Consider the following 24,389-nt stretch of genomic DNA (forward strand, 5'->3'; position numbering starts at 1 on the left):
ATGAATCAAATGAGGAGAGGACTGAGTCAAATGACAATAATCAATTCCAAGTGGTAAGCCATAGTCCCTCTTCTGATTTAGACAACTTGTGTAATAACATTAAGAACAATGCAGATTTGTCAGATTTCACACATGTTGAGTTTGACAAACTTGGAAAAGCAGAAATGAATAAAGTTGAGGAATCTATTTAGAAGATGATGACCACATTCAAGAATACCCCTATTGAGCTTGCCAATTCTTTACCCAAAAGTCTATATGACAGAGTTGAGCAAAGATGGCAATACAATTTAATTACTGAAAGGAATATTAGGGAGACTACTCTTGCCAAAGTAATGCCAAAATTGGACAAATCATCTATGACTAGGGCCATTAACAAATACAAGGGGAGATTTTCTTCCAAATATAGAGCCTTCAATATTTTATAGAATAACATTGAGGAAGTTGTCAAACAGAGCAACCAAATATGGAAGGTTATCTATGGGTTGCAGATAGAAAAAGTTATTAAGCAAGCACCTAAAGAGGTAGGTAAGGACAAAGATGAACAAGATGTAGTTGAGGTTACAAATGATGGATCTATCAAGGATGGTCATGAGGGAGGCATAGAAAAAGAAGTAGACACAGAGGCAATAGCTGAAGAAGAGCAACAACAAGATCAGAATGTACCTAAGGTACATATGTCGAGTACCAATCCCCCTCATGTGGAACATACAAGTCAACAAGACACTATCAAGATAAAGGATGTTTCTGATAATACTATGTAGAACATCAATCCTTTGACAGAGGATGATTTGAAGAGTATTCTAAAGGATTTAGATTTAGCTACTAAACTTTTCACTAATCCTATATTAATCATTATAGATGAAATCAACAAAGCTTTAGCAGGGGAGAAACATAATACTAATACATCTAGTGTGCCCTTTGCACTTACAGAGATGAGAGGTCTAGAAGCACAATAAGGTGTCACCTTTGACACTCATGTTCCAATGCCCATTGTGGTATACCAAAGGAAAGACCCAGTGACATCAAATGTAACCACATTGGTGTCAAATGCTTCAGTGCAAGCAATTTTAATAGTTGAGAAGATTGGGACACAAGTCCAAATAGGTCAAGAAGGTAGTCCTACACCTAAATCACAGATTCAATGTGAAGAAACTATAGAGAAGGAGAAGGATAGAACTGAAGAGTCAATTTTGACTATGAAACCAGAGGAATAGATTGCAATCCAAACATTGGTTACCCTACCAAGTTTTGCATCTCCTATTCCTAGTCAAACTTTTCAAAGGTCGAGTGTAGATACTACACCATTGCAGTCATCAAGGCCTAGTCTTGATACATCTAAGGTTGGAGAAGGTACATTTTATGGAGATGTTGAGTTAGATGAGGTGATTGAGCTTTCAAATTTTGATCTAGCAATGATCACCATAGAACAGATGAGCATATTGCAAGAAGCTCTAACAAGGAAGAAGAATCAAGAGTTACTTAGGAGGGAGCACAAGTAAAAGACAAGTGTTATATGTTTGAGAAAATGGTTAATTTAATTTAATTTATTAAATTACCTTTTCTCCCTTCTTAAGATTTTGCTTTATGCATTTTTTAGCTTTCTCTATTTTATAATTATTAAATAGCTTTCGCCTTTAGGTTACCCTTTGTAACTTATTAGGTTACCCTTTTTGTGTTTCGATCTCCTTTTATAAGGATTAATCTCTTTGTAATTATTATCTCTTGAATAATCTCTTCCATTTCTGAGAATACATTAGCATACTTTTCAGAGCAAAACCCTTGCCTACTCTCGTCTTTTTCTTCTGTGATATTTTTTTGCATGCAGGTATTCGAAGGCTTTGTGGATTTGTTTTGGTCAAATCCTACATGGTATCAAAGCCAAATTTGTTGTAGCTTGTTCAGTATTTGGAGAAAAAGAGAGAACAAGGGTTTGGAGGATCAGATCTAGTGTTTTTCATGTATTTCCTAAGAAAACAAGGGGTCACCAATTTTAAGAGCAGTTTGAGGCCAAACAAACTTCACAGATGGATCCAGAAGGTGTCAAAACCCTTTTTTCCATATACATTTTGTCTGTTTTGGAAAATGTTGATCCAAGAGGCAAAAAAATTTGCCTGGCAGGGTTGTACGGCCTCTGGCATGTGTTACGAGGTGGAAAAATTAAAAAATCACAAATAAATAAATAAATTCTTGCATTTTTTAACCACTGTGGTTAGCTAACCATTGCGTTCACTGCTGCGGTTATTGCTTAGTGGCCTGCCAGCAGCACCGCAGTGGCTCCACCAAGACCCCTCTCCGTGGCGGCCCTTCGCTAACCCCTCCACTCGGCCACAACTCCTCTGGTGGTGGGGGGTGTTTTTAGTTTTTTATTTAAAAATAATAATTTTGTGCATCTCCATGGGCCATGTTGGTTTTTTCTCCATAACTTGAGCATATAATGCGCTAGAAAGCTAGTTCCGAGACAGAGGCATTGGTGTAGGTGTTTTTGGGTTTTGATGTAGTTTGGTTTCCTATTTTGGAAATCCAAGTTAGATGTTCAATTTTCTCTCTAGAGGGCATATCTTGAGCGTTCCATCTTCATTTTTTAAAAATGTTATATTTTTGGAAAGCTGGTTCTGTCTACTTTTCAGAAATGATGTAATTTCTTCTAGATTCTACCCCATGCTCTTTCTCTCATGGTTTTTGCCTTTTTTCTCTATAATGGATATCTTCGTTCTTTCAGGTCTAGGGATCATTTTCTTGGCATGGGATCTCTTCTTTCGGGTTGTACTATCTGTTGTATTAGTTTTTTTTCCTTTTCTAATCATTGTTGATATCATTTGTAAGCATTTTTTTGCAAATGCACTGAGATAAAGTGTCACTTCTTGCTTTTCGGGATCCTTTTCATCATTGTGATTTATTGTACTCACACTATATTATAAAGTGTCATGGGGGGATAGTTGAATGCCATTTAGTGCCCTCTTCCTTTGTCAATTGAGTCTCCCTTCCATGACATTAGCCCCATGATGTGTTGGTGACATGTGCCTTTATAGGTGTCTATACCCCTTCTTCACTCTCGATGTGCATGGTTCTTTATGTTTTGTATGAGATTTTGGCCCATTTTCTCAGCTACCTGTCACCTCACCCTGGTTTGCATTAAGAGGGGGTTCTTCTATTGTTCCTAATACTTCCTTCGTTCGTTGGAGTGAGTTATGTATTCAGTATTTGATCCTATGTACTAAGTGATTGTAGTGGCTAGATACCTATGCATTTCGGTGGGATGGATCATCTACCATATAGACACTCTCCTTTTCATTCTTTTTCAAAGGAGGTTCTATAGATCAACAGTTTTTTTTTGACAGAGTTTGTGGCTTCTTCTTGCTTCAATGGTTTTCATCATGATCCCTCTTTGTTCCTATTTTTTGGAACATTCCTCTAGTCGAAGGCTTTTGCACTTCTTCACTAGATTTTCTGCTATCTCTTTTTGGAGTAAAGTTTTTCCCACTAGGTTTTCTCTATTTCTTTGTTTCATAGAGATTTTGTTGTGATTGGGTACCTCATCAAGCCTTGTTGTTGGGACCCAAGTTTGTGTTCTACTGCTCATATTAAGGGGGGTGTTAGAGAAAAAGGTTAATTTCATTTCATTTATTAAATTACCTTTTCTCTCTTCTTAAGATTTCACTTTATGCATTTTTATCTTTCTCTATTTAATAATTATTAAATAGCTTTAACCTTTAGGTTACCCTTTGTAACTTATTAGGTTACCCTTTTTGGGTTTTGATCTCCTTTTATAAGGATTGATCTCTTTGTAATTATTATCTCTTGAATAATCTTTTCTTATTCTGAATATACAATTTGCATGTTTTTTTAAATGAAACCCTTGCCTCTTCTTGTCTTTTTCTTCTCCGTGATAGGTTTTCTGCATGTAGGTATTCTTGGGCTTCGTGGATTTGATTTGCATATTTGCTCAAATCCTATACTATATGGCATCAAAGACATATTTCTTGATGGATTCAGCCTCCCAAAACCTAATGAAGATAAACCTATTCTTGAGCAATTGGTGAATCTGGTGGACAAAATCAGTGATGTAGATTTGGACACAACCACCAAACTTTTAGAATGGTCTGAGAAGAGATTTTTAACAAAGGTTGATGAAAATATTTCTAGTGCCATTGCACTCAGACAGGTTGACTTAGCAACCAAAATGGAAGATTTGAAGGTGTTAGAGAACATATTTTCTCTATACACAAAGCTTTATGATGTGAACTTGTTCACACAAGAAGCACAGAGGGCTATTGACCAGCTGTAGGGAGACTTAAAGACAACAAGTAATATTCTTATGTTGTCTCTTGGTCATGGTCAGACTCATTTTCAGAGGTTATTATCTACTCAAGGTCATCTAGCAGCACTACATGCAAAAGATGCAAATACTAGAGCTACCTTGATAAATATCCAATCCATGTTGACCCCACACATGAATATGTTGCACAAGAAACTAGCCTTTGCAAAAACTATGATGAAGAAAGATGCCCATCTTTCTACTCATGAAGGCTTAGTGGACCTTGTTGCCGAGTTAGATGTACAAATTGTTAGGATTAAACCACGAACAAAAATAACAATTACATGCAAATATAACCAATATCAAAAAATAATAGATCACATAGAAAAGAACACAAGACACCACGATTTAACGTGATTCACCCAATCCTTGGGCTACGTCTACCAAATAGAAAGTCTAATATTATTATGATCCAATGATTACAACTTGATTACAATCTATAATCCCTTATAGCTCAATATTGCTGCAAGAACCAATTTCCCATCACTACAAAGAAATAATCCTTAACCCTAAGCCCTTTTATACAGGTATTTTTATCCTGCTTTAGGGTTACAACATGTTAGCCATATGTTAGCCACAACGTCGACCAAACCCCAAAGAATTTACGAAGTATGTATAGTACTTCCCTAATCAGTGACCACAAACTAACAATCTCCCACTTGAGGATTGATCAGACTCCACACTAGACAACAATCTCCCACTTGGAGATTGATCCTATAGCTATGTCGTTATGCTAGGAGGCTCCCACTGGACCAAATCCCCCTAGACTTTGTTGTTCTTGTATTCTTGTTCAGCCTAGAAGACCAACTGAAGCTGAAGAGGAATTTAGCTTCTCCCTTGTGACTACCTTTGTCAATATATCTGCTAGATTGTCATCTGTATGTATCTTGTCCAACTTTAACTATCCATCCTCCAAAACTAGTTGAATGAAATGGTACCGCAATTGTATGTGTTTGGTCTTTGAATGCAGAGAAAAATTCTTTGCAAGATGAATGACACTCTGACTATCTGGTAAACAAATAATTATCCCTCTAAGGGTGTCCTAATTCTTCCAAGAAAAACTAAAGCCATATCATCTCCTTGGCTACCTTTGTAGTAGCAACATACTTTGCCTCTGTAGCGGATAAAGCATTAACCTTTTGCAACCTAGAAACCTAGCTCGCAGTTACCCCACCAACAGTAAAGACATAACATGTAGTACTTTGCCTGGTATCAATATCCTTGGCCAAATATGAGTCAACATAGCCTTGTAAATTAATAGTAGAGCCTGCAAAGTGTAAACACTTATTGGATGTTCCTCTCAAATATCTGAGAATCTATTTGACTACATGCCAATGCTCAATTCCTAGATGACTCATATACCTACTAACGACTCCCATTGCATGTGCAATATCTGGCCTAATACATACCATAGCATACATCAAGCTTCCTATAGCTGAAGCATAGGGTACCTTGGACATCTTATCCTCCTCTTCTTGTGTCTTAGGACACATCTCCTTAGTCAACTTCAAATGACCAGGTAAAGGTGTGCTAACAGCTTTAGCATTCTCCATAGAGAAACGTTGCAACACCTTCTCAACATAATCAGCCTGAGATAGTGTCAATTTTCTATTTTTCCTATCTCTACAAATCTTCATACCAAGGATTTTTTTTGCTGCCCCCAAATCCTTCATAGCAAATGCATGTGTTAATTGACGTTTCAACCCCTTAATGTGATACATGTTAGACCCAACTACAAGCATATCATCAACATATAAACATAAAATAATGTAGCTATCATCATCCAACCTCTTAAAATAAACACAATGATCTGAATGACACCTATTATATCCATGCTCATGCATAAAACTGTCAAATTTCAAATACCATTGCCGAGGTGCTTGCTTCAAGCCATATAAAATTTTCTTCAATTTGCACACTAAGTTCTCCTTACCTTTGACCGCAAATCCCTGTGGGTGAGCCATATATATGTCTTCATCCAAATCACCATGAAAAAATGTTGTTTTAACATCAAGCTACTCTAAATGCAAATCTTCAGTAGCCACAAGACCTAAAACAATATGGATAGAAGTCATCTTAACAACAGGAGAAAATATCTCATCAAAATCAATACCCTTTTTTTGTGCAAATCCTTTCACAACTAACCTGGCTTTAAATCTTTTCTTACCTCCTTCCTCTTCTTTCAACCTATAAACCCACTTATTCTGTAAAGCTCTTTTACTTACAAGCAACTTTCATAAATCCCATGTTTGATTGTTCAGCAAAGAGTCCATTTCGTCTTTCATTGCAGACTCCCACTAAATCTTAGTATCCACCTACACAGCTTCATCATAACATTCAAGTTCACCAGTATCAGTAAGTAAAATCAAATACAAAGAGGGAGAGAATCTTTCTGGAGGTCTAATTTGTCGTGTTGATCATCTAACATTCACCAGTGTGTGTGGTATTTGTTTTTGCGGTTGTTGCACATCATGAGGAATGGCTGGAACATTAGCTTTTGAAGTATCATCCAGCACGACATAATCATCTTCTTTCTTCTCATGTTGCTGCAACAGATCTTTGTACAACACTTTCTCATGGAATGTGACATGCTTACTTAAAATTTTATGACTTTCAAAATCCCAAAGCCTATAACCAAATTCAATAATGTCATATCCAACAAATACACATTTCTTTGACTTAGCTTCCAGTTTGGTTCTATTTTCAGAATCTATGTGAGCAAATGCTTCACAACCGAAGGTTTTGAGAAAAGAATAACTCACCTTCTTACCAGTCCATGCTTTCTCTGGAATACCACTGCCCAAAGGAGTGGAGGGACCTCTATTAATCAAATATACAATAGTATTGACAACCTCCGCCCATATATGTAAGGGCAACCCAGTATGCAACCTCATGCTCCTTGTGTGCTCCATTATAGTCCTATTCATGCATTCAGCCACTCCATTTTCCTATGGAGTCCTTGGAACATTTTTCTATCTATGAATACCATTAGTGGAGCAATAATCTTCAAATTCATGACTACAATACTCACCACCATTATCAGATTTGAGACATTTTAATTTCTTACCAGTCTCATTTTCAACCAAGCATTTCCATTTATTAAAAGTTTGAAATACATCAAATTTCTATCTAAGGAAATAAACTCATGCTTTTCTAGTTGCATCATCAATAAATGTAACATAATAATGAGAGCCACCAAGACAAGATACCTGAGCCGGTCCGCATCTGTATGCACAACCTCTAGTTTCTCCTTTTTGTTTTCCTTCCTAGTCTTTACAAAACTCACTCTCTTTTGTTTTTCATACACACAACTTTCACAGAAATCCATATTAACACATTTTAGACTTGGTAAAAGTTTCTTTGAATGAAATACTTTCATACTTTTCTCACTGATGTGCCCAAGTATGTTGTGCCACAATGTTGTATTAGAATCTATAGCAACTATTTGTTCTCCTTGCTCAACTGCATCAATTGTTCATGAACATTCATTTTTCTCTAAAAAAATTAAAGTAGAAGGAACAATATGACCTGTACAAAGATATAAGGTGCCTAATTTCACACCTTTTGCTACTACAAGGGAACCTTTTGAAACCTTCCAATTTTTATCATTAAAAGTAACTACACAACCCTCATCACCAAGTTGCTCTACTGAAATTAAATTCCTACTCAACCTTGGAACATGTCTTACCTTATGTAGTAGCCAATGATTCCCATTCTGCAACTTAATCTTAATTTTTCCCCTTTCCAACAATCTGACGAGGTTCATTATCCCCCAAATAAACAAGCCCAAAATCTCCTTGGACATAATCAACAAAATAACCTCTATGAGGTGTAGTATGAAATGAAGCACCAGAATCTAAAAACCATGAATCATCAACACTTTCTAAAGATAGGAGCAAAGCATCCTCTTTAGATTTTTTACTTACCACATTTGCCTCCTTGTCTCCATTTGGTTTATCTCCTTCATTTTTTTTTCGGTTCTAGCAATCTTTCTTTTTATGACCTGGTTTTCCACAATACCAACAATCGTTTAGTCCTCTTGATTGAGACCTCCACCCCTTTGACTTTCTTCTTGATTTCCCACGATTTCAAGAATTACTTGCTCTCTTAATCATTCTGCCCCTACTTTGTGCATTCAAAGCACTTCTTGATGTAGATCCACCTAAGGATTTCTTATGAGTTTCCTCACTCAAAATAACACTGATCACATCATCATATTTTAGGGTATTAGATCTAGGAATAGAATTAGTCACAGCCATTACCAAGTCATTCCATCTTTCAAGCAAAGAACACAAAATCAAGAGAGCCCTAATTTCTTCTTCAAAATTGATACCCACAAAAGATAACTAACTAGTAAGATTATTAAACTCATTTAAATGATTTGCAATAGATCCACCTTCTGCCATTTTATAATTAAATAAATGCTTCATGAGAAATACCTTTTTTAAAGCAGAGAGCTTTTCATACAGTGTTGCTAGGGTTTTCATCAAATCTTCTGTTGTCTTTGCTTTTGTAATATTAAATACCACTGATGGTGTTGGGCATAATCGAATGCTTCCAAGTGCCTTTCTATCCAAAAGATCTCATTCATCATTTGACATAGATACTTGATTCTTGGCTTTGCCTTCTAACAGCTTCCATAAATCCTTCTAATAAAGATAGTCTTCCATTTGCATCTTCCATAACTAGAAGTTCTTCCCATTAAAGCTATCAACCCTCAGCTTACCCTTGTTTGCCATCGCTCCCACTCAATCATGAGACTTTCTTCCAGAGGATAACTGAAAAACAACTAGGCTCTGATACCAGTTGTTAGGATTAAACCATGGATAGAAATAACAATTACATGCAAATATAACCAATATTAGAAAATAATAGATCACACAGAAAAGAACACAAGACACCAAGATTTAATGTGGTTCACCCAATCCCTGGGCTACGTCCACCAAACAACAAGTCTGATATTATTATGATCCAGTGATTACAATCCATAATCTCTTACAGCTCAATATCACCACAATAACCATTTTTGCATCACTACAATGAAATAATCCTTAACCCTAAGCCCTTTTATATAGGTATTTTAATGCCGCTTTAGGGTTACAACATGTTGTCCACAACATCAGCCAAACCCCAAAGAATTTATGAAGTATGTATAGTACTTCCCTGATCAGTCACCACAAACGAACACAAATTCAATCTCTAAAGGTGACATGCAACAATTTGGATGCGGAACTAAAGATTATACTGGAGGTCCATCAAACATTTTTGGAGAAACACACTATTTGTGTACCACTCATGACATAAGTGTCAAAAAAGTGGGAATTGAGACAGAATTTTTTTTTTAAATTCAATAGGAGTATCAAATTTAGATATAGCACAGAACAATCAACTCAGGGGGAGTTGTGAAGTTTTGAGGTATGACTAATAAGTCATCAATTTTACAAAATTTTGAAAATTTGAAATTTTATATATGTGTCGAGTAAAGATTATAGATTATCTGAATTATGTTGAAGTATATATATGCATGACAAAGTGTTTTATCCACTCATGTCAAAGGGGGAGATTGTTAATCTCATATTGATTTTGACATATGAGTGACTACACACTTAGTCATATTCCTAAAGTGCATGTCGAGTAAGTAGTGTATGTCGAGCATAAGTTGTCAGATAATGTAAGTCGAGAAAAATATGCAGTATGTGTCGAGCACCAATATGTTCTGAGCAAATAGTTAGTGTTGAGTCACTCTAGTGTCGAGAAAGTTAGTATATGCCGAGTGAATAATGGATGTCGAGGCATTCACAAGATAGGTTACAACATTGAAGTTATAGTGGATGTCAAGCATCAAAGGCTTTAAGTGTCAAGTAAATAGTTTTGTAATGGCACAAACTTCTATATAAACTTTTTTTGGGCCGACTTAAGGATTGTTTTGTGATTCTAAATGGTAAGAATGAATCTATATTGAGAATCTCTATGCATTACATGCAACCAATCAGATTGAGGGATGTTCTAAGCAGAAAAATGGGATATATATATATATATATATATATATATATATATATATATATATATATATATCATGATCTCTTATTTCAAATGAAAACCCTAAAGGATTATCCCGCTCAAATTTGAATTTTGAAAGTCAAGATCTATATCAATAAAAATTGCATGCCACTCATGACCCCTTGTTTGTAGATGCCTATGCATATAGGCTAGATCGATCAATTGCATACCTATGTCTAGGCTAATGACTCTACAAGATTTAATCGTAATCTATTGCATAGCTCTGATGCATGTATTTTCATGTTCAGACCTTTCCATGTATTTTCACCTTAATTATAATTGTGTTTCTTCCATCCCTTGTTTCATCCACTTCAATCATCATGCTACCTTGATCAGTAAGCCAATCTATTGATAATTTCCCTTGCAATATTTTTCCACTTCTTAACCAATTGCCAATAAATGAAAACACACTCTTCTAAATCATTATTTGAGTTCATTGCTCATCACTTTCCTAGTTGATATAGCTTAGTACAACACATAGTGTTAGAGAAGATAGCACATATAATTGTACAAGTGGAACTTTCCACTTTGGTTACCGAGCTAGAGGCTCTTGTGCAGAATATAATTGTATTGTTTGAGAAATTATGTGATATACCTCATCTCACCCAAGAGGTCAAAGAGAAATTGAGGAAAGTTGGTGAATATATGGAGTCAAGTGTATATGCATTGACAACTGGTCTAGGTTCCTACATTGATTACTACTATTGAGTGAAACATTATACAGGTGGTTGGCATGAATTTTTAGTAGAAGAAGCCAAGACGAGAACCAAAATAAATAAAATGAAATTTTTTTTATTACCTTATCCTGAGGTTATGTAAAGACACATTAATAAAGCCAAGGATATGACAACTGTGTCTAGTCTATCTATTGCAAATAATATGTTGGAACTTGCAACTAAGTTGCATGTGGAGAAAGACGTATTGAAAACTTTGAAGAATAACTAGGACTCCACCATAGGTACCATGATGAAGACTCATAGACAATTTCTTGAAAAAACATGAGTATAGTTTAATGAAAAAAATTCAAATTTTTGAGTTTTTGGCATAAGTGTCAAAAAAGGGGGAATATGATTGTATGAGATGTATGCATATAAGGAGAATGATATATAGTAGGAGCATATGATATGTTGAGAGATATAAGGATTAGAAAATGTATAAGTGTTGTACATAAAAAAAATTGGAAAAGATTTTGCAAAACACGCATTATGTTGAGGAGAAGGACATGAGGTGAATGAAGTATACGTCGAGGGAGAGTTAAGTAACTTTTCACTAAGTCATTTTTTGAGGTTTCATGCATAAGGATTTTTCCACTAATGCCAAAGGGGGAGAACGCTACTCCTATACATATTTATTGTTGTCATTAGTGCAAAATGTCAATCGGTGAGATCAGAAGATTGTGATTGGTGAATTTTTTTTATTGAGCCATTGCACATCAATTAAGTCAAGGTAGAACTAAAGTGTAAGTATGAATCAAGTTGTGACTAAGAACTATATACTCCGAGTGGTTATATGTACACCAAGAAAAGACTTAACCAAGCTAGATAGGCCTCTTTGAGTCATTGGGACACCGAATGACAACATATCTACCAAGCATGAACATATTATTCACTAAGCTGCATAGGAAGGACATAAATGTTTGTAATGGTACAAAATACTATGCATTTTGATTCCACCGAATAGGAATAATGTTTGTACATATCAAGAAGAATATTCAATAAGATTTATTTGGAAGAGATACTTAATTAATGATGATCCCAAGGTAAAACATGGACCAATAAAATTAAAAAAAGGGAAGAAAGGAAAATAAAGAAGATAAGGATGATTCTTGATTGTAGATCTTGATAAATGGTGTATTCTAGAAGATTTCTAAACCCTATTTAGGTCATAGATTGAAGAGGCAAGAAGATTACTATTTAAGGACCTAAAAGAAACAATTAAAAAATTATTGTTGATAGTCATTGTTGAAATTATGTTGGAGAGGGGACATGCTAGAGGAATGAGAAGGTAAATATACTACGAAGAAGAGCACTAAGCAGTGAAGGAAGGATTTGATACATCAGCCATAGGAGGTGCTAAGGTATTCAACAAAAGCGAGATTTGGACAGCAAAGTAACTTGCATCTAATCATATCAATGTTCACTACTATTTTCTCACCATTGTAGAAGATAAATCCTTTAACATGGTAGACTTAATAGCCTATTTGTAAAGCTCTTAATACATTATTCACTATGTATATGTGTTGCTAAATCCTTGAGAAAGGTAGATTCGTATAGATCTTTTTGTATTACTCTTAACAGAGTTAGACACCAAAAGTGACAAACAATTGTAACCCTAACAAGGCAACCTCTTGCTACAATAGTCAAGGATATATGGATGTCATCCCCACCATTGTTTTCCCCTCTAACCAAGGGTTTCTACATGACCAAATTCTTTGTGTCATATGTTACAATGTTCTGATTTATGTTTACATGCCTATGATGAAGTAGATTAGTTATGTTTACTTTCATTTCAAGTATTGAAGTTATGAATGTGCATGTTTACCGAGTTGATAAGTTATAAGCGCAAATAAGATTTGAATAAGTATACAAGTTTTAAAGGATACAAATTCACCATCCTTTCCTAGATACTCCAATAGATTTTACATGCATGGAAGCAATTGAACCAAGAGAGATTTGGATACAACCACTGGGTTATGAGATCAGTTATGAAATTCTTGAACAATGTGCTAAAGTTATGTTAGCATCACCAAAAGACACTAGTGTAGAGAGATGGGACACATATAAAGAGAGATTTAGATAAGTGAGAGAAGAAATTTACAAAGTCTCTACGAAGAGACAAGTCAAATAATTTGTAAATGTGAAAATGGAAGTAATCACCAAACAGTGGTGGACACCACTTACTAAGGGAGGTGAAGTTACTTTCAAGGAAAAAATTGGTAGTACAAGTGTAGAAGCTATAAAGGATAGTGGTGTAGATGGTATGGAAGCTCATGAGGTACAAGATACACTTGTTTTTGAGATTCTTGAGATAGTTGTTACACCACAACCTCACCAAGCTACAATAAATTCCACAAGGACAACCCCTCTAGAGAAAACTAAGAAACTAGTATAATCTACACCTACAAGGACCACTAGATTGAAGACTAAAGTACAAGGACCTGGTCCTAAGAAGGATAATGTCACCAAGTCAAAGACCTCAAATGAATAAAAGAAAACATAGAAAACCAAGGGTAAAGAAGAGGTAACAAAAAAATATAAGATATAACTTGTAGAGGTTATACAAAAGGATGAAAGAAAGAAATGGAAGCCAAATGTGAAAAGGATCACAACAAGGATAGAAAATGAAGGTAAAACTAATCATCTTGAAAAATATTGTGCAAGGTATTAGAATAATGACCAAGTTTTAATTGAGAATTTTTTTGTTAAATATCTTTTGAACTTCAAAAGGAACTTACTAGAAATCAAGGGTAGCATATCAGATTTGGAATATGAGAAGATAGATTTTAGAAGAAAGTTAGCTTTGTATAAAGACTAGAGGATAAGAGAGAAAACTCTTTATAACTTATGCTCACTAGTTATTGTAGATGAAATAAAGGATATATTGGGTTGAGTAAGACCCAAAATAAGGACGAAAATAAGAATTGTCAAGATAATGGCTAGGCTATATGAGTAAATTGTAGAAGAAATAAATAAATTCATAGTATAATCCTTGAAAGAGATTGACTACCAAGGAACATCTACATAGATCTACATCTAGACTAGTTGGAGTGACAATTAGGGAGAAAAAAATGAATCCTCCTGATGATTCAGAGGATGTAAACCAATTCTTTAGTACAATTCAACAACAAAATTTATTTTTATCTAGAGTAGCTATAACTCTTGATTATTTGCAGGCTAAGTTGGAAAATATTGTAGAGAACTTTGAGAAATCAAATCAAATATTACAAATTTTGATAGGATAGAGAGCAAGTAATTTAATACAATCAGTGTATTAAAAAAGGAGAGGAATGGAATGATTCAAAGATATTCACTACTGCAAAGTTTTCTCACACCCAATGACTCAAGGGAGGAGAGTAGAATGGCTCCAAGGAAGTAAGTTCTCCAACCACCCTACTAGAGTTACACACATAAGCCAAACACAAATATAGAAGAACTAACAATTATATGGATTTCAATGTAGATCTACTAAGACAATCATCTTACAACATGTCAAGCACAAGGCCTACCTAGTAGCAACCATTACAATAGAATTAGAATGAAAAAGCCTAGAAGCTTGTTCTTTCTAGTTCAACTTCTGTAAATCTTAATCTGCTAACCTTATTATTTCCTACTTACTTCCTAGATCTCAACTATATGGCCATCAAGAAGATGTTTTCAAATATGTGGGGTATCATGTAATCACAAGAACCTCGCAAAATCAAATTACCACATATGCTAATAAAGAATATGCCTTGAGAAAGGAAGAAGGACAAATCTTTAACAAGATGAAATTAGGTTTCACAAAAGCAGGGAAAGAATCCACAATAAGTCTTCATTAAGTGGCCAATTGCACAGAAAGAAAGAACACAAATAGTTAGGGTTTCCCCTTGAATAGTAGATTGGAACATAAAATGAAGGAAATATTTTGGTTGATGCAAGATATCCCAAGAACCCAAGATGCTCCTATATCAAACACCTAGTGTAAGTAAAGGTTGATGCCCACATTAGCAAGTCATGATGTTTTGAGTAGAATCATGAGGATCCAACTCAACTTGAGAAGTCCATGAATTATCTCCAACTAGTTTATTACATCACTAAACTAGATATTCCTACTAGTCCTTTGTCTTGGTGCTCTTGATTACTTTGGTATCCAAGAGTTGTTCAATCCCTTATGTCTTCTTATTAGGATAATTAGGATTATCATTTCCTTCTTCGCTAGATTCAAGTACTTATAAATTTTTTCAATGTTGAAAATTGGTGAAATGTCCATGTCCTCAAGCAACTCATCCACATAAGCATTTGCACTACCACATTTCCTCAAGATCTTACAAGACCCAAACTTCCTCATCTTTAGCTTATTGTATGTACCAATTAGAAATATGTTCTTCTTCAAATGTACCATCACTTCAATTCCAACTTCAATTTTTTTGTCTCATCTTCTTATATTCATTTTCCTCATAAACTTGATTACTATTCTCCAATTTTCTCTTCACCTCCTCATGAAAATTCTTCATGTAGTCCACATATTCCTCTTCTTTGACACTGGTCTTTACTTCAATACACAAGTTTCTTAGCTATGCATTGCCTCTAGGTGTATTCTATTTACTATCTCAAAAGGTATCTTCTTAGTACTCCTATTCATTGAATTATATTGTGTAAACTCTTCTTGTGCTAAAATCAAGTTCCAATTAGTAGGTTTATCTCCAATCAACATCTCAACAAGTTCCCCAAACTTCTATTCAAAACATCATTTTTTCCTATTTTATGTGGATGAAATGTAGAACTAAACTTAAGCTCATTATTCAACTTCTTCTAAAGTGTCCTCCAAAAGTAACTAATATCTTTATGTAAAATAGTAATCTTTGGTAATTCATGTAACCTCATAATCTCCCTAAAGAATAGGTTTTTTATATGTACTACATTAGATGTCTTCTTACAAGATATGAAGTGTGCCATTTTTGAAAAATGATCAACTACCACAAAGATAGAATCATTACCTCTCTAAGTTCTAAGTAACCCAAGAATAAAATCCATACTGATATCTTCCCAAGGTTTACTAGGAATAGGTAAAGGTGTATAAAAACCCACATTCTAACTAGTTCCCTTAGCTACTTGATAAATTTTTCCAACTCTTTACCTATTTCTGAATGTCTTTATACATATGTGGCCAAAAGTATCTTTTAGAGATCAACTTTATTATTTTATCAATCCCAAAATATTTTGCAAGTCCTCCACTATATTTTTCCTTAATGACATTATCACTCAGATCCTTTAGGTATACACAAATGAATTCCCTTGAACAACATATCTTCCTGAATGAAATAGTCTATCCACTTATTTTTCTTATTTGATATGAGATTCTTACAAGATTTCCAAGGTTTCACAAAATTGGGATCAATTTCATACAAGTTTTTTAAATCATCAAATCAAGCACTTCGATCCTCATCTCTGTTAACAAGCTTATTGTAAGAATTTGGTATAGCTCTGATACCATGTAAGAATTTTCCTTAGAGAAAAATTCACCTAAGAACTAAGAACTCAAACACAAGCACAACTATAGACCAAAAATGGATATGATTAATTAATCAACGTATCTCCTAATACATTGCTCTATTCAGTATATGATGTACAAACACACTAGGAGTGCCAGTATATAAAGGTCTCTCAAGAAGCACCTAGAATATCTTTAGAAGGAACCAGAAGATAAGCATCATGAAAACTAACCACCTACCCATCATTCTAGATGGGAGGATAAGAATGACAAGGTTGTAGACACCATATGCTTAATTAGTGTGCTAACTCCTATGTTGTAGATACCATGTGCATAAAAGAGGTGCAAACTCCTGTGTTGTCAACATGACAACTCACAAGAGTACGCATACTCCTAGGTGGCTAATAAATAAATAATAAAAAATATGTATTAACCTAAGTAAACTTAAGTAATTGTAAATAGTGAATAATTATTTACACCAACACCCCCCCTTAAGTGCAACTTAGGGTAATGCACTTACATTCACAAGAACTAGGATGAAATGCATAATGGGTCCCGACTACTAGGCCATGTTAGGTACCCATGTACATAATGATATGTAAATCTCTCATAAAGTGGGAAAAGAGGGAAAACCTCATGGGAAAAACCCTCCCCCAGAAAGAGAGATGAAAAGGGATGCATGGATAGATGGAGTAATCAAGACCCCCCCATTACGACATACATTGAGTATATACAAGAGAAAAATGGAGAAGGACAAAACCCCCTAAGAGGAAAAAGTCCCCCCCAAAAAAGAGAAGAAGGAGACGAGGTAGCCCCCCCCCCCCCTAAAGGTAGTGTGTTGATCAATGAGAAATGCTCCGATGAAGAAGTTGATCCATGACCACTGGATGATGTTCCTCCCCTTGGGAAGAAACAAATGCAAGGGTTCAAAGGAGATGTGTCCCCTGTATGGAGAAGGAATCTCTATGATGACCAATGTCTCTGACACCATGTAAGAATTTGCCTTAGAGAAAAATTCACCCAGGAACTAAGAACTCAAACACAAGCACAACTGTAGACCAAAAATGGATATGATCAATTAATCAAAGAATGTCCTAATACATTGCTCTATTCAGTATATGATGTACAAACACACTAGGAGTGCTAGTATATAAAGGCCTCTTAGGAAGCACCTAGAATGTCTCTAGAAGGAACTAGGAGATAAGATAAGCATCATGACAACTAAGCACGTGCCTTATCCATCATTCTAGATGAGTGGATAAGAATGACAAGTTTGTAGACACCATGTGCTTAATTAGTGTGCTAACTCTTGTGTTGTAGACACCATGTGCATAAAAAAGGTGTGAACTCTTGTGTTGTCAACATGACAACTCACAAGAGTACGCATACTCCTAGGTGGCTAATAATTAAATAGTAAAAAATATGCATTAACCTAAGTAAACTTAAGTAAGTGTAAATAGTGAATAATTATTTACACCAACACTTATCCTTCTGTTCAATTCACCTACTACCTTTTTTGACTAATTACTTATGTGTTTCAATAAAAAAGAGAAATTTTGCATGTGTTCTACCCATTTCATGTGTCTTTTATTCAATTTTCTTTAACTACCGAAGTATTGAAAATCTTTATAGTTAGTGTACAACACAAATTCCTTACGAATCATGTATGTCTCCACTTCTTCAAGGTTGAAATAATTGCATAGTCTTGAATAATAACATAGAATTCTTGATCATAGACTAATTATTTCTTCTTAGTATCATTTAAATTCTTGCTATAGAAAGATACTGGCCTACCTTGTTGAGTCAAAACAACTCCTATTGCATTCCCACTAGCATCACAATCCACTTGAAAAACTTTTGTAAAATTAGGTAAAGTGAGCACATGTAATTATGTGACATTTTGTTTCAATTTTTCAAAGCTTAAATTTGTACCATGTATCCATTTGAGTTCTCTTTTATCTCCTCTCACAATTTTTTGTTATAGCATTACATACTAAACTAAAATTTCTATTAAACTTTCTATAGAAACTTGCCAATCCATGAAAAGATCTAACCTCTCCAACACTCTCAAGTGTAGTCCACTCAAGGATAAATTTTACCTTTTTAGGCTCCATCTTCATTCTATTTGTAGATACGACAAAACTAAGATACACAATCTCCTCTTTCATAAAGGAATATTTCTTCAAATTGATGAACAATTGCTCTTCCTTAACTCTCTAGAATAGTCAACTTAGATGCATCAGGTGTTCTTCTTTAGTCTTACTAAATATCAGAATGTCATCAAGATAAATGATCACAAATTTTCCCAAGAATTTTTTCAAAATATCATTCATGAAAGTACTAGGTGCATTAGTTAAACCAAAAGGCATAACCAACCAAACGTATAAACCTTCTCTTGTCTTAAAAGTAGTCTTTCATTCATTTCCTTTTCTAATTCTAATCTGATGATACCATATTTTCAAATCAATCTTTGTGAAATATCTTGCTCCATTCAAGCAATCCATAATGTCATCCATCATAGGCAAAGGAAACCTATACTTCACTATTATATTGTTTATAACTCTAGAATTAGTGCACATTATCTTTTCTCCATTATTTTTAGGTGCTAATACTATAGGTACTACACAAGGACTCAAAATTTCTCTGATGAAACATTTTTAAAGAAAATCTTACAGTTGTGTGTTCAACTCTTGATTCTTTGCAGGCGTCATCTATGTGGTTCTTTATTAGGCAAACTTTCTCCATGTATCAATTTCGTACAATGACTAATACTTCTCACAAGAGATTATCCATCAGGTACATTATCTAAAATGATGTCTTGAAATTCTACTAACAATCTAATCTTAGGTGCATGCTCAAGTTTGTACCATTTCTTTGTCTTCCTAGGAATCAAATCAAAGAAAACATTTTGTTTCTCTATATCTTTGATAAACTAATTTCCTTCCACCAAAAAGACTCTAATAGTTGTACAATGATTTTTCTTAGGTTTCGTTATCAAAGATGATAAGACTTTTTTGTTTCCATTAGCCCAAATAGTCTACCAATTCAACCTACCATAATGCAAAGCTTGTTTATCATATTGCCAAGGTATTCCCAAAAGAATGTGACAACAATACATAGGCATGACATCACACAAGACTTCATCATAGTAATTCCCAAGCTTAAAATTCATAAGCCATTGTTCACTTACCTATAACATATGCTCATCCTTTATCTAAACAATGTGATAAGGTCTAGGGTGTTTTTGTTAGAATTTTTAGAATAATTGTGAGGGAGTGAATAAGTTATCCAAGGTCTAGATGTACCAATTCAAAAAATAAACACTTCAACTACTTTAGATCTAAGCATCCATTAGCTTAGCCTCTATAGCAGATTATCAATAATATTAACTAGCAGTCCATTGTCCTAATTATAACAGACTTGCTGAATATAAAACATTAACAGTAAATCATCACAAATAGCATCCACACAAGTTGACATTAAGATTTAACGTGGAAACCCAATTTGGAAAAAACCACGAGTAACATGTCGTTGATCTTTCACTCTTCTGAAGTGAGCTCTATTAGGAGACAACCCTGTTAAATATTACAAAACAGACTTTAAATGTGACCTTGTTAAAGGATTTAATTAGCCTATTAAAAGTGGCCTTGTTAGAGGACAATAGAACATTCTTTTAGAATCCCACCTTGATTAAAGGATTGATATATGACTGTTAGGTCAACCTTGATTCAAGGATTTCAATACTGATACAATTGTTAGAAAGTAATAGTAGGTTTTGATCTGATTAATACAACTCACTTTGCAATTATAGATCACAATTTAGTTCACATGTTGATCCAATGACTGGCCTCCATTGTCATGTATGTCTCTAATCTGCTTGTCAACCCTTCAAGAAATCACTCTTCACCTCTTCACAACTCTTCTCATCCTCTTGCTTAAGTTTGCAAATCAATAACATTAATAATCGCTCTAACTCACTAGGTTAGCCCTTATACCTCCTTAAATAGGTAATTTTGATCTTTTGCCACTTAAACATCATCGTAGATCTTAGGGTTTGGTCAGATTCATCAAATCCTTCCATCATTTTGTCTCCTCTTTTCTCTTCTAGAAACTTCTCCAAAATTTTCCTTGAATCCTTGCATAGGAATGCGTAAACATGGTTTTGCTTGATTTAAATGCTCCAAGTCATCCATCCTTATCTTCCACATGTTTTACATATTCCAAGAAATCAACTATGTCGACTAGAAATTATGATTTCCTCATAATTTATCAAATGTTGTCCCTCGACCAACACTATGTTTTGATGATGTGTCATTACTAGGTTACTCAGTCGCTACTATCATTTTTGTTTGGCATATATATTGATGTTTAGTCAATACTAATGCTCGATCGACACTATTTCTTGCCACATACTGGCACTCGGTCAACACTAGCATCACTTGACATGTACTTCAAGTTCCTTAACCTTCTTCTCTTTTGCTCATTCAAGCCTATGCATTTAGTCATTCTTTGGTCACATCTTCAAGCCATCAGTGCAACTGTCTTCTTTACTTGTAGCATGATTAAACAATCATTTTATCTTGTCAAAGTCTAACTGATCAAGTGTCCATTGTAGTTTCTTCTCATAACTCAACCTTTCCTTTAGGTGATATTGTTAAAACCAACTTCTCAATTCCTCTTCATCAATCATCTAGATATGGCACTCTAATTAGATAGAAAATCATCTTACCAATTAGGTTTGACATCAATGACAACATAACAATTATTCTAATTGTAGTTTTTAATAGCTCTAACCTCTACAATTGCAACTTTGAAACTGATTCCTCATATGCCAGATTATCAAAACTACCACTATTAATGATTACCTTGTAACATTTCCTACAATTTTAAATCTAGTCTTGAAAAGACTTTCTCAAAATAGGTCCACTCTTCAATTCCTCACTACACAATGTTCTTCTGATCATCAAGTTCTCTCCATTTTTAGTCTTATTAGATAAATCCAAAGTTTCCTCTTGTACCAATATATTTATGTTAAAATCTGAAAAGATTGATAACCTAGAAAACTAGTGCAAAGAATAGATATCTAAACAATGAATGCAAATGATACAAAATCAAAATAGCAACATAGAGTTAGTCTCCAAGAGAGTAATGCAAATTATGCAAAAGAAAATTGATCACAATACAAGCTAGGTAGCATGCTTATATAGACTAGGAAGAGGGAGGAGGTGGCAACACCAACCAATGAGGAGCAACCATCTATCAGACTAAAGATAGCAAAGTATCTTCCTAAGATAGCTAATGGATGCTCACATGTAGGAAGGTGACACCTCACAACCACTTTCTAAATAAGACATGCTTTATTAACCTAAGCAAGATTATTAAAAGTGTAGGGAAAAACTAGCAATATAGGGAAAAATAAATAACCCACTAGGAAATTTAAAAACTACACTAACACCCCCCATAAGCGAAGCTTAGATGGATGTAGAAATGGGTCCTGGAAAGTTAGGCCTGATGAGGTACCCATGTACATAAAAGTCCTCCAAATGAGAAAGAAAAGAGACTCCCCAAAAAAAATTAGGACTCCAAGTGAGAGGAAGAGACCCCCCAAAAGATGAAGCATCCTGCACCCCCAACAAAGCTTGCAAATTTTGTCTGATAGATCCACTTACATCGAACAAGTTTTCTTACCTTAGAAAGAGGGACAAGATCCCAAGTGTGGTTCCTCATCAAGGAACTATACTCTTCCTGCATAGTTGTATCCCACTCAAGAATACCATAAGCCTCATGAAAGGATAGTGGATCTAAGGTAGTAGCAATGAAGACATGTGGAGCATCCTAGAATTGTGAATAGGTCCGCCTGGTGTTTGATGGATCCCCAACCCAATCACCTATAGAATGCAAGGTCTTTCTACCCCAAAGTAGACTAGAAGATGGAGAATCTAGAGGAGAATCATCAACCTATGAATGATGACTAGGAGAGGAAGGAGGTAAGTCCTCTGAATCACTCTTTGCTTCGAAAGTGGAGGTAGAAGATAGCTCAGGTGAATCTGACTCATTAGAAGATCTGTCATGTATTCCAAGTGACTCCAATGTCAAAGTAGGAGTTGGAGAAGTGATAGAAAGGGAGCTTGAAGGTCCCTCCTCAAACTGAATACTCCTCTCAATGAACAACTCATGTGCAGTAGGGTGAAGCAACCGATAACCCTTCACATCATCAGGATAACCTACAAATATGCAAGGTCTACTCTGTGGATCCAAGGCCTTGCATTTCTCTATAGGAATGTGGGCCCATGTAGGAGAGCCAAAAACTTGAAAGTTCTTAACTGATGGTTTTCGACCGTTCCAAGCTTCAAAAGGAGTAACTCCCTTCAAGGTTCGGTGAGGAACATGGTTTTGGATATAACTAGCACAGTTAATGGCTTCTGCCCAATGCTGTGGTGCAAGAGATCTAGAGTGAATCATAGAGTTTTCCATTTCCTTCAAGGATCTATTCTTTCGTTCTACAACACTGTTCTACTGAGGATTGTATGGAACTGAATGTTGTAAACCAATCCCCTCTGAAGTGCAAAATCTTTCAAACCGATGGTTGACATACTCACCACCATTGTCTATGCGCAAAAATTTGATGGCTTTCCCAGATTGCTTCTCTACAAAAATTTTGAAGTCTAAAAATGATCAAATACTTCTAAATTCTATTTGAGAAAGTACACCCAAGTATATCGAGAAAAGTCATCAATGAATGTGAGGACATAATTGGCCCTGCTGAAAGAAGGATGCTAAAATAGACCAGCCAAACCACTGTGAACTAACTCTAGTATCTGTGAAGCTTTCCATGCCATACTTTTGTCAAACTTTTCCTTAGGATGCTTACCAAGAATGCAACCTTGGTAAACACTACTTGAGAATTGAACCGAAGGCAACCCTATGACCATGCTCTACTGGTTGAACTGATACAAATAGTGGAAGTTAAGATGGTCAAACCACTCATGCCATAATTTACTCACATCATTAGAGTGAGTGAGAAAACCAGAGGAAGGAGGATCAGGAACAAAGTGAGAAAACAGATAGAGTCATGACTGATGATCTGCTCTTCCAACTGCAATTGTAGAATCACTATGCAACTCACGTATCTCCACTGAATCAGAAGTGAACTCAACCCGCTTTCCTGAACTTGTGTGAGTGATTTGGTATATCGATAGGAGATTAGTTGATGATAAGGGTACACAAAGAACATCATGGAATGTGTGATCCCCCATATCAACAGACCCTCTCCCACACACCTCAATAGGAGTGTCATCACCCATAAAAATAGAAGGCATAGTACACGGCTCCAAGGATGCAAGTTCTCCCTTAGATGAAGCCATGTGGTGTGAAACACCTGAATCAAGAACCCAAGTGGATGGTGATGAAGCAACTGCAACAAGGGCCTTGCCCTTTCCTTTCCCCTTGTTGTTTTCTTTTTCCTTGTTAGACCCTTCATTAGAAATTTGTTTGATAGACTCAAGAACATTGATATTATTCTTCACAAGAATGTATGTCAAGTGACCAATTTTTTTCTTCAAACATTTATGTTCATCATGACCAAGTCTTTTACAATAGGCACATTTGACCTTTTCTTTATTAGGCTTATCGCCCTTGGAAGATGGGGTATCAATAGTTGCTTTTGAAGCAACCGATATCTGATCCTTCTTTTCCTCACTATTATTTTGTTTCTCATCCTTACTATTGTTATTACTACTTTGTCCTTTTTGTTCTTTTGTGCCTTGGTTGGTAGCCAAGGCATGTGACTTAGAGGACTTAAGATTGCCCATCTGGATTAGCTTGT

General features: G+C 35.2%; 1 protein-coding gene across 1 annotated transcript in view; it reads left to right on the forward strand.

Annotated features, from left to right (window-relative positions):
* The window catches only part of LOC149541903 (uncharacterized), a 48,414-nt gene that overhangs the window by 12,234 nt on the left and 11,791 nt on the right, over positions 1–24,389 (forward strand). The window contains exon 2 of the mRNA XM_089795668.1: positions 489–668. Coding sequence (XP_089651794.1) covers positions 489–668 — 180 coding nt within the window. The remainder of the gene's footprint in view (positions 1–488; positions 669–24,389) is intronic.

The sequence above is a fragment of the Cupressus sempervirens genome, chromosome 8 (genome assembly GCF_028749045.1).
Source record: "Cupressus sempervirens isolate cs-2001-9-10 chromosome 8, ASM2874904v1, whole genome shotgun sequence".
Classification (NCBI taxonomy): Eukaryota; Viridiplantae; Streptophyta; class Pinopsida; order Cupressales; family Cupressaceae; genus Cupressus; species Cupressus sempervirens.